The sequence below is a fragment of the Thalia democratica genome, unplaced genomic scaffold, assembly GCF_965202585.1.
Source record: "Thalia democratica unplaced genomic scaffold, ktThaDemo2.hap1.1 HAP1_SCAFFOLD_913, whole genome shotgun sequence".
NCBI lineage: Eukaryota > Metazoa > Chordata > Thaliacea > Salpida > Salpidae > Thalia > Thalia democratica.
In genome coordinates this window covers 30198-41700 of record NW_028139860.1, presented here as the reverse complement: position 1 = coordinate 41700, position 11503 = coordinate 30198, and the positions used below count along the sequence as shown (strand labels likewise).

At 36.5% G+C, this 11503-nt stretch overlaps 1 protein-coding gene across 1 annotated transcript; it reads left to right on the top strand.

Annotated features, from left to right (window-relative positions):
• The first annotated feature begins 19 nt into the window (after window positions 1–19).
• Window positions 20–9579, top strand: LOC145847436 (uncharacterized). Its single transcript, XM_082953595.1, has 14 exons — window positions 20–149; window positions 424–845; window positions 1120–1236; window positions 3124–3360; window positions 3676–3943; window positions 4351–4489; window positions 4820–5023; window positions 5271–6052; window positions 6244–6432; window positions 6772–7161; window positions 7435–7782; window positions 8196–8502; window positions 9020–9084; window positions 9313–9579. Exons 1-14 carry the CDS (start codon window positions 48–50, stop codon window positions 9355–9357), a joined length of 3615 nt encoding a protein of 1204 aa, XP_082809721.1. The 5' UTR covers window positions 20–47; the 3' UTR covers window positions 9358–9579.
• Window positions 9580–11503: the final 1924 nt, after the last annotated feature.

Below are 11503 nucleotides of genomic sequence, written 5' to 3'. Positions count from 1 at the left end.
GCGACCGCGTCATCAAGGGCCTCACCGACGCGGACCTGCTTGCCCGGATGAACCAGTGCAAGTCGTACATCAAGGAGTCCAAGGACAAGAAGGAGAGGGAAGCGCTGGCGCAGGCCAACATGCTCATAAGGGAAATGGACGCTGACAAGGTGAAATTGCATTTAAAAATTTCAAAAAATATTTTTTTGATACTCTTATATTTTATTATTAGTTTATATAAATTTATTTTGTTTAAAATGTTTAAAAGAGAAATGGATGTTGATAAAGTGAAATAAAAGTTTTGTTAATTTTTTATTTTCATATTCTAGACAGTTTTGTTGATAACAAGTGTATAAAAGTAAAATAAAATTGAAGCATGCCTAAGGCATTTTTTTTCTCTGCTACAAAAAAACAAAATTCAACTAATTCGATGGAAAATTTCAGGCGAAGGAGGAGAACAAGAAGGCGCGGCAGCAGAGGAAGCGCGAGAAGAAGAAGCAGAAGAAGCTGCTGCAGAAGCAGAACCAGGAGGCCGCGCAGCAGGCGCAGAAAGAGGAGGAGGAGCAGAAGCTGAAGCGGGAGGAGAAGAGGAGCGAGCCGGAGAAGAAGGAGCCCGAAAAAACCCCCGCAGTCGAGAAGAAAGAGGAGAAAGCTCCCGCCGAAAAGCCGGCTGTTCCCGCCAAGAGCGAGGGTTCGGACCAGAGCTCTTCCAAGAAGAAGGGCGAGGCCGCCAAGGAGGAGAGGAAGCCCGTCAAAGAAGCGTTCAAGAAGGCGATGCAGAAGGTGAAGCAGCAGCCGAAAGCGAAGGAGGAAATCGTCGTGGACGTCGGAAGCAAATTTATGCCTAAAAATGTGAAATATTCTGAGTGAGTTTGTTGGTTAATAAAAAAACATTCACGATTAAAAATATAACGTATAGCTCGAAAAAAAAAGGAATGCTTGATAACTAATAAAGATTTTTAAGTGTAATAGAAATAATTCTAATTGTCATTACAGGTCGTTAGACAAGTGTGCTTGACCAGTACAAAACATTTTTAAGTACAAATTGTAATGAAATTTTTTTATTACACTTTTTATAGACAAAAGGTAATACATAAACAGGTCGTAGGATAACATAATATTAACACGATTATTAAACAGGACACGGCCAGCAGATGAAAAACCTGCCAGCAACGGAAGTGGTAACGACGCCGCTCAAACTGTCAGACCTAAAAGTTCCGTCAAAACGAAAGTCATCGTTCCAACCAAGTTTAGCAGGTAATAGCTTCCTGAGTGTGGAGCTTTGAAATTTTGAAAAAAAAAGTTAAGATTTAAGGTGTGGCATGATTAAAATTTGTTAGTACATTCGAGTGAATAAATTCGATAATAAGTGTCTGATAATAAAAAAAAAATCAAGATGTGAATGTATATTTAACTCGTAACTGTAAAGTTAATATTTCATGTCAAACTAGTAGTAAAAAAGAAATTCATAAACTGGGCAATTTATATTTAGTAGTAAAAAAGTAATTAAGCTCCTTGATTGTAGCTTGTTGTTTGTAATGTTAAATTTTTATATAAAATCTTTATCATGTACCCCCAAATCCAAGTTACATAATACCTGCTTTAGCGAATTCGACCTAATTAAAATTTAACTTGATAGAACATTTGACATCTTAAATAAAAGGTATTTGTCGTTGGAAATCAGGTTATTTATATTAAGCTTTTCGTAAATAGTTGTTAACGTTAATTAATTATGCTAACACGTTTTTTAAAATATATTTAGTATTAAAAACAAACACAAAAAGTTTGCTTAGTTATAAAATAGATATTTTGTTATTTTAAACTGCCTTTAACAATTTCCCTCTCAACTAAGTCAACAGCACATGTCAAATTATTACTTTTAATTACATCATTATTTGAATTTGCTCATCAAACTTCAATAACTCAGTTTTAAAATCAGTGTACTTTTTATGGTTACAGTTTTATATAAAACTAAAATTCAATACGACGTTTCAAAATTTAATTAATTGAGTCAGAATATTACTATTTCAATGTAATAACATACGCTGATCATGTGTAAGGTTTATAAATTTAAAGTAGATTTTAAAATTTTGAAAAGTTTCAGTGTTTTAAATAAAAAACGACGCTCGTTAGTTTATCTTTTTGGGTTCGAAAATAATCTGTTATATAGTGTAGAAGACGAGACGGAAAGAATAGTTGAGAGATGTTTCAATTAATAACAAAAAAACAGATTGTTTAAATTTTACAAATAAAATTAAAGTTTTTTGTAGTTAACTATTAAGTTGTTAATAAACAAAATACTTTGTTAGCATTAGTAGCAGTTAGTACACTTAATTCTAGGTTGCAGATTGCCTAAGTCCAGTTTAGTAATAAAATAAAGTAAAAAATGTAATGATGCTTAACTAAGTTGATACTTAAAAGCAATTAGCGCTAGACTCAATTTTGAAACTGGCCAAGTGCCAGACGTTTGGTAGTGAAAATTGTATCTTTTTTGATGGTACTGATAAACATGTGTTTAACAAGATTTGGAGTCTGCCTCAGAAAATTATTTTGATGATCAGACAGTAATTAAAAAAAAAACTTTATTAAATCAAATAAACCAGTAAAAATAATCTTCTTAAATGGTTCTATAGTAAATGGCCCTTTCTTTATAAGATTGCATCATACTTGGGTATTTTTATATTTTCAGTATATTCTTGCCCAGCTCAATATGAATGAAAAGTCTAATGAATTTGTTAAGCGTCTTCTGCAAGTCTTACGATGCCAATCTGAACAACAAAAATATTAAAGGCCCCTTTAAAATGTTCACTAACGAGAAGCATTACCGTTTACATCTAATCATTAACAGTCTATCTTGATAACTTTGAGATTGTGGCTTTTTTGTTTTAACGCCTGCTAAGTAAACTAAATTTAATTGATAAAAGTTTACGGAGAAAAACTGCTTCATAATGGCTTGGTAGTTACTAAGATTTAATTATCTTAACTTGACGTTGTGAATTGTGTATTTTTATTATAAAGTATCCAAAGAAAAAAATTAAACTACATCTAAGCTAAGTAATTCTGTAAATGATAAACAAATATTGAAATAAAAACCTTTATTTAATAAACAATTAACAAAATAAACAATCAACAAAACCCATGCAGGCCGACGAAGAGCCCGGTGAAGAGGTCGGATCGGCAGGAGGAGTGGAAGTCGGTGTCAAACAGCAGGCCGGCGCGGTCGGGCGACAAGTCCATCAAGATCACGGTGCAGTCGAGGTTCTGCTCGCGGCTGATCGGCAGGGCCGGGTGCAACATCAACAGGATCCGGGAGGCGACGGGCGCGCACATCGACATCGACAAGCAGAAGAAGGGCAGCTCCGAGAGGACCGTCACCATCAAGTTCGTTGTTTACTTAATATTAGAAATGTAGAAAAAAGTTATATAAGTAAAGTTAAGAGCGTTAGCTCAAACAGAGGCACCTAGAAAGCGTAGGTTTGTTGATTACTTAATATTTGTAGAAAATTTTTATTTACACAATTTTCGTAGAAAAATTTTATTTACACAATTATTGTAGAAAGTAGTCAGTAAAAAGTCATATGAGTAAAGTTAAGTACATTAACTCCACAGAGGCAACCAGAAAGCGTTGGTAAATAAAAACAATAATAAAAAAATTTTTAACAAAACTATAATAAATAAAAACATAAATTTCTACAGAGGCACCCCGGAAGCGCAAGCCTACGCGCAGCGCCTGGTCAGCAAGATTATCTCCATGGACGGCGTCAACATGGACCAGGACATAAACCAACTCATCGACTCAATGAAGAACGATTTGAGGACCTCGGCGACGTCACACAGGCCCGCCAGCAGCAGTGCGACGTCGCAGAACGGAGCGAGCGGCGCGGGAAGCAGCGGCAGGAGCTGGAAGGTGAAGGCGGCACCGCCGCCGTCCAAACCCGCCTGGAAGACGTTTCCCAAACCCGCTGTTAGTAAATTTTTTTTTTGTTTTTATTGAAAAACATATTTGTTATGTAATTTAAGCCTGGAAGACTTTTCCCAAACCCGCAGTTAGTAAACATTAGTATTTTTTTATTGTAAAACATATTTTTTATGTCATAAAAGGCTGAAAGACATTTTCCAAGCCTGTTAAAATTTTTGAATGTTATTCCCAACATTCTTAAAACAGTTACAAAAATAGTACAGATTTAAAAGTGTGTTAACGGTAAATTAATTCAGAAAATTTAATTAGTGTACAACTTTTTGAAATTTATAATTTTTGTTAAAATTTGAATTAATAAAATTCTGGAACAAGCGCCCGCCTTTAACATTTTGTAGAAATATAACCTCAGAAAAACCTGTGGAGAAAAAGGTAATTTTTATTTCACATTGCAGCCCATTCAGAACGCCCCGTGGGAGAGATCTGCGGAAGTTCTGCCCGAAAACAGAACTTCGACTCAGCAGAAAGTGGAAAGACCTCCGACGACTTCGGTGGTGTACACCAACAGCTCCATCAAGTACGACCTTCCCATCCGTGAGTTTGAACTGTGGTTATTTCACCAACTAAAAAAAAACCAGAAATGTGTACTTTTAAAAACTTGGGAGGAAATTTTGAAAACCAGAAGAAAGTTTGCCAAAAGCATTTGCTTTATGCATACATCTTGTAAACGTCTTATGTTGTATAATAAACATTAGTTTTAAATATGTCACATTGTTTAAATTCTCAGTAGCTGATATAAATTTAAATGTTTAGATTTGTTCAAGTAAACTGTTGCTGGTAATTATGTTGTTTTTGATCAAGATAAAAGTGAATATTAATGCACTCACTTCATCAAATAGTTATTAAATATCGTTTTCGTCACAGCAAAAACTTCCCCTCTCCTGTCGGACGGCCCCGCGAGACCCAAGCCGACCGCCGTCAAAAGCAAGCCGGCATCCTCCTCGTCTGCCGAGCTGAAGAAGGACGTGAAAACGGTGAACGAAACGGACAAGGCGATCGAAAACGAGATAGCCTCGGTCAAGGCCGTGGTTTCGTCGCTGCAGAAGCTCGCTGTTGAGAGCCCACCTCGTTAGTAGTAACTTGTGTTTTTTAGTGTTAATGATTTAATTGTTTATTATAAATATTCCAAGTTGAGGAAATGCGTTGGGATATGTTTAATACAGATTTTTAGTTTTCTAATGTTATTTTCATAAATCAATGGTTATTATAATTAAAAAATAATTAAATCGGTAGTTATAAGTATTTTGTCAGTCCAATTATTTACTAATCTGCAATACAGTTAAAGTTATCAATAATAATACTTTTTTTCAAACAGCAGCAAAACCGGTTGAGGCACCGAAGCAGCCGGCTTCAATCTCCCCTCCTTCCGCTTCCAAGCCCACTGCGAAGGCGCAGAAACCCGCGGAGCAGCCGAAGAAGTCGCCCACCCAAGTTGCCAAGACGCCGGTGAAGGCGCAGCCCAAACTTCAAGCGGCGCCGAAGGAAGAGGAACCGAAGAAGGCCGAGGCGAAGAAGGAAGCTGAAAAGAAAAAGGTCGAAGCGAAGACCCCGCAAGCTGGTGGCGTCAAGCAACCCGTTGCCATGACTCCCGCCAAGAAGGTCGAGCCCGTTACCAACGAGGCGCCCAAGCCTGAACCCGCGGCCCCTCTCGCTTTCAACCCCGCCGTGACCAGGCCCAGCGCAAAACCCCAACAGTTACCGGAGGCGGCCAGCAAGCTGCAGGGCCCCTTCGCCCTGTCGCCGGCCCCCGCCAACAAGCCCGCGGCGACCAGCGGCGTTGCCATGCCGATGAGCTTGCCCGCTGAAGGCAGGCAGCTTGAGTACAGCTCGGCGTTCAGCTCGCAAACCGGCAGCGGAATGGTGAACTCGGTGGCTCAGCAGCCCCAAGAGAGCCCGTTTGTACTTCCCAAGAACCCCATGATGCCTGGCAACGATTTTTCCGAGATGCCGACCCCCAAACACTCGCAGTTTCCAGGCTTCTACCTTGGAGCTGTCGGCGATTCCAAGCCGAAGAGCTCGATTCACGAGTCGAGTATTGGCAACGAAGCGAGCCAAGTAGCCGACTTGCAGCGCAAGAACCCCAAGCCGATTGGAAGCGTTAGTTTGAATTAATCTTTCTTAAAAATCTACCTTATAATATTTCAGCACAATAATACTTGTAACTAAAAATAATAAAATTCACATTAGTTAAAATGAATACTTGATTAAAGTTTTCCTATTTTAACTAACCTTGATAATACAAAATATAAATTTTTGCTTTCACGTCAACAACTAATAAAAAATTCCAGGGAAGGAAAGGCAAATCCACGTCTTCTTCCATAATGTCCTCCGCCGAGAACGCCCCCTCCCAGCAGATCATCAGAAACCCCCAGAACATGCTGCAGGACTCCGCCCAACAACAGAGCACTGCCAAAATGTGGAGTTCCAGCAACTTGATGACCAACCTCAGCTCCAGGATGAGCGAAATCAACCGTTTCGTTAGTTGGCTTTACAACTCGTTTAATGATCGGCTGAAAGTAATGAGTAAAAAAGTTAAAAATAATCTAGATTTAAAATATAGTTTTTAAACTTGAAAATAAGTCATTGTCTTGTTAATTAACCATCCCGTTAGTCTTTATATTTTAATTATAAAAATTATTAAGAAAATGGCTTCTGATTGTTACCTATCCAAGTCAAATAAGTGGCAAAAAATATAAACAGAATAATCAATATATTTTTTATAATTTTTATTTTACACCCATAGTAAGTAAGTTTTAATACGAAATGAAGTTTTTTTGCCATTGCTTACTAATTCATATTGCATCTGTTTTACACAGGGATTCCCCCAGCAAGACCCGCCCCAGCGACCCGCCGCCACCTCCGTCGCCATGGACGACCCGCAGGCGCAGCCGCCGGTGGGCGACATTTCCCGCGGGGGCCAGTACAGCTTCCTCCAGCCCCACCGCAACCTCTCCGCTGGCAACCAGGACATCGGCTTCAACTCCGGCTTCATGCAGAACAAAGCCTCTCAGTTGAGGGACTGGCCCCAAAACAACACCAACACCTCGGCCTTCCAGGGCATCAACGCCGGGTTCAGCGGGCTGGGTTTCGGCCAGCCGTCGGTGAGCAGCATGGGCTCGACCTCCATGAAGTCCATGGACAGCTCGGCGGTCGGTCCGCGGATGAACTCGTTCACTTCCGGCATGATGCCTTCTTACATGAACCAGGTAAATTTTAATTTTCATTAGAAAATATAAAAACTTTTAATAAATTAAAAAAGTAAGTTCTCACGTTGTGACTTAAAAGCATTGATTATCACGTTTTATTTGCTTATTTTGCAATCTAGCACTAAACTACAAAATATTCAAGACCGTCTTGATAATATTTTTATCAATCATTTTAAACAGAAAAGCGATCTGACAATTCTGACTACTTTAAGAAGTTTTCTTTATTTTTTTTAAATCAAAAATCTGAGTTAATTTCTATCTTTTCGCAAACAGACGAGCGAGCTGATGACCGACATGAAGAGCAAGATGAACGCGCAGCAGCAGCAGCAGGGAGGAATGAGCTCCATGATGGGCAACAAGGGCTCCAACTTCATGCAGTTCCCCCAGCAGTCGCAGCAGCAGCGCTTCCACCAGCCCATACCCTCCTCCAGCCCCTCGTTCCCCCAGCAACCGGTCGGCCAGCCCGGCAACTGGGGCGGCCACGGCAACCAGGGCGGTCAGGGGGTGGACGCGATGAACCAGAACGGAACGGCGCTGTGGCAGAAGAGCCTGATGCCCAGCAACGAGCAGCAGATGTTCGGCGGCGGAGACGGAAACATGAGGAGCTACAGTCATTCTATGGTGATTTTCTTTTTTGTTTATATCATTTATTTATTACATTATGTGTTTAATTATATCCAAATATATTTTAATTATAATGAAAAAAAGAGAAGTTACAGTCATTATATGGTGATTTGTTTTTTAAATTATTAATTTATTACATTATGTGTTTTATTGTATCCTAATATATTTTAATTACAAAGAAAAAAAAAGAAGTTACAGTCATTCTATGGTATTTGTAATTTAGTTTTATTATTAAAACATTTTAAATTTAATTAAAAACAAAAGGATTTTAAAATATTTATAATATGTATATTTAACAAAAAACACTTTTATGTGTTTCTCCAAGTCTAAATTATGATGTGTACTAAAGATGGCATGATAATATTTTGTTCAAGTATTTTAAAAATAAACTAACCTTTAACCCTCATCAGGACCGCCCTCAGCAACCATCGGGTCGGGACATGACCGACTTCAACCGGCCGCCCAACAACCACGGTTTCTACGGCAACCAACCCTCTAACTTCCACGACAACCAGCCGCACGGTTACGACGACAACCACCCCATGGGAGGCTACTTTGGCGGGCAGCGGCAGGTGGCGGAGAGGTTCGCCGGGCCCCAGCAGAAGTTCATGGGGTCCATGGACGAGCCGGACAACGGGACGAGCCACTGGATGAACTCGAGGTTCAACGGACAGGGGGGCGGGAGCATGCAGTTCCCTGGCAACATGGGTAGCAACGGTGGGTACTTTGATTATTTTTATTTTATTTTCAACAACCAAGGAAATATGCAGTGTGCTAAAAATATGGGCAATGGTGGGTTTTACACTTTTTTATTATATTTTAACAACCAGAATTATTTACTTATTTATATATTACTAGGTGATGATATGCAGTTTGCTGAAAATATGGGAAATTGTGTTTATTGTATATATTATTATTATTTTATATTTGGTGGGTATTTTTATTATTTGTTTTACTAATATCAACAACCAGGGTGAAATTATGGGGAAAGATGAATATTTTGTTATTTCAACAACCAGGAAAATATGCAGTTTGCTGCAAATATTCGGAACTGTGTTTTTACATTTAATAAACAGTTTTATATTTTACATTATTTAAAGTATTTCCAGCACGACTACTGGAAATATTTCATGAATTTCAGTAATATCATGAAATTTTGTAGTATCTTACACTTATTCAAAGTATAAATATCAGCTGTGGTTTGATAAATCTCATATAGTTAATTTTTTTTCAGACCCACCAATGAGCAACGGAGGACCGGGAAATTATTCTGGCGGGTTCAACAAGCCAGACGGCGATGTTAGTTTCAAATATATTTATATTTTATATGCACAGAAGTTTCATTCACAAATAAAGTTAAGATGTTTAATCCTAACCATACTTATTTGAATTAAAGAAATAATTATTTGCAAGTAAAAAGTAAATAAAAAATGTAAATTCATTGTAAAAGTAAAATATATTTAAATAAATTAAGTTATTTAGATATAAAACTAAATTGTATCAACTAATCACGATTTTTCATCACAGCAGAAGCACTGGGCCACGGACTACGGTAGGACCTGGGGCCACTAAAACAAATGGTGAAAAAGGAAAATTGGTCCTTTTTGTACATACTACAGCTGACGTGCTGCATAGAAGCAATTTAAATAAATATGTAATTTAGCTTTTAGATTATATAAATATACATTTTTTTTATAGCATGGTTGTTTTTATGAACCAACACCTTATTACTTTGGTGCTGCTGATAACATTTTCACATTGCTTCTATTTTGTTTGTATTAATAAATACTTGTTTCTCTATTTTGTTTTGTATTAATAGATACTTGTTTTCCCGAATTTGTTTTAAGTTATGACTAATTACATACATTTTTGTTTTTGTTAGTCTGCAGTCGGTCTTGAGAAATTTTATTTGGTTAAAATTTAGAATTTTTATTTACAAATATTTAATGTGTGCATATATTTTGATAAATTTGTAACAACAAAGTTTGAAGTAAACTAAACAGAGCTTAAAAATACATTTTTAAGTAAATATAATTTTATGTTGCACGGAGAACACACATAGAAAATAAGTTCCTTAGTAATGAAAAAATATTTAAGAAAATTTTACAATTAGTTATAATTGTTTACATGTACTTCAATAAGAAAAAAAAGTGTCTTAAAAGTGTCCAAGGGTTATAATGCTTAAAAAATGTTAAGGTGGTTAATTACTACGTATTTTACGGTGTTCCAAATTACAAAGAACAATAAAGCTAAAGTTTTCAAAAAATTTTAAATATCTGCTATTTTGGTTTTGCGAATTTTATCTGTTAATACAGGCGACAATACAAACCATCTAAAAAGAGACACGTTGAAAATCCACCCAGTCAAATTCAAGAGCCGCTTACCGATCGAGGGTTAGGGGTGATAATGATAAAAATATTAGTATAAAAATGCAAGGAATATATATAAAAATAAAATTTGGGTGGATTTTGATAGTATACCATTTAAAAGAAATTAAGGGATCAAATTTAAAAAATAATAATTTGAGAAAAATGTAATGAAAATATAGTTAATAAGATCAAGGTGGTAGATAAGAATTAAAGAAATTAGCATCTTAAAAAGATGGTTCTCATCTACTCATCATCACAACTTGAAATATTAAGCAAAAGTTAAATTACAATAATTGGACTCTAACGACGTAGTAGATTAAGATACGATGTTTTTGAGTTTATTTTTATAGTTTTACTCGAATAAATTATGCAAATGGTTTGTTCTCAAAATTAAGTCAGCATAAGGTTAGATAATACCACTTCGTTCATCAGACCTTTGGTAGACTGAAAAAGGTTTCGTCCTAATTAGGTCTCGGTCTACCGAAGACTTGTGGTCTGATGACGGATATGGTATGATCAAACTTGATCTTGTCAAACGGCGTATGAAAGTCTAGGTTTCGGCTCTGTAGACCTTTGCTGATGTTTTTGTTGATCAGAATAAAGTAAACAACAAAAGCTGGGAAGTCACAAAACTTTGGCATATCATATGAATTTTTGTAGAAATTTCAGCCATTTGTTGTTTTTGCAACAAATCATGTTAACATTATCGATAAAAGTAAATTTTAAATGCTTGAATTTGCAGTTAACCTGGTGTTTGATTGTAGTGATAAAGAAAATTCTTGAATTTTGTTTTTACATAAAAAATTAATGAAATTTCGATAAGAGACAATTGTTATACGGAAAAAGTGTGTTCATTAATCATAATTATTTACTTTTAAGTAGGCTTAAGCTATAGATACAATTTTAAAATTTTACTAAAAAACACACAAAAAAATTATACTTTCAAAAACTTGGAAGAATACCCTAAAAAGTTTTTTTTAAAATTCAAAGGCTACCTTGAGTAGTACATTGATTTTAAGAAGATTAGACCAAAATTTGGTTTATTTAATTCAGGCAGAAGTAAACATTGAAACCAACCAATTACAGTACAAGCAGTTTTAACTAGTCTTATGAATAAAAATCAAATGATTTAGTTCCCTGCAGTAACGAAAAAAAAAACTGTTGAATATTTTAAGACTAAACGGAACAGAATTTTAAAAATTTCACCATCTAGCAAACGTTGTAAGGATCGATTAAAGATCAACTAGACTTTTCCGTGCGTATGTGGAATAAGTCCCAAAGCGGTATCACAAGTTAAGTTATATGCGAAAACGGTTGATAAGTGGTCATAAAAAAAATGAAAAATTTTG

What these genes read in the sequence shown, in the direction of transcription:
- LOC145847436 (XM_082953595.1), top strand. Translation starts at nt 48, where the DNA reads ATGAACCAGTGCAAGTCGTACATCAAGGAGTCCAAGGACAAGAAGGAG. An exon ending in AAAAATGTGAAATATTCTGA is followed by an intron (nt 846 to 1,119) that starts GTGAGTTTGTTG and finishes ATTATTAAACAG; the next exon opens with GACACGGCCAGCAGATGAAA. An exon ending in GAGAGGACCGTCACCATCAA is followed by an intron (nt 3,361 to 3,675) that starts GTTCGTTGTTTA and finishes AAATTTCTACAG; the next exon opens with AGGCACCCCGGAAGCGCAAG.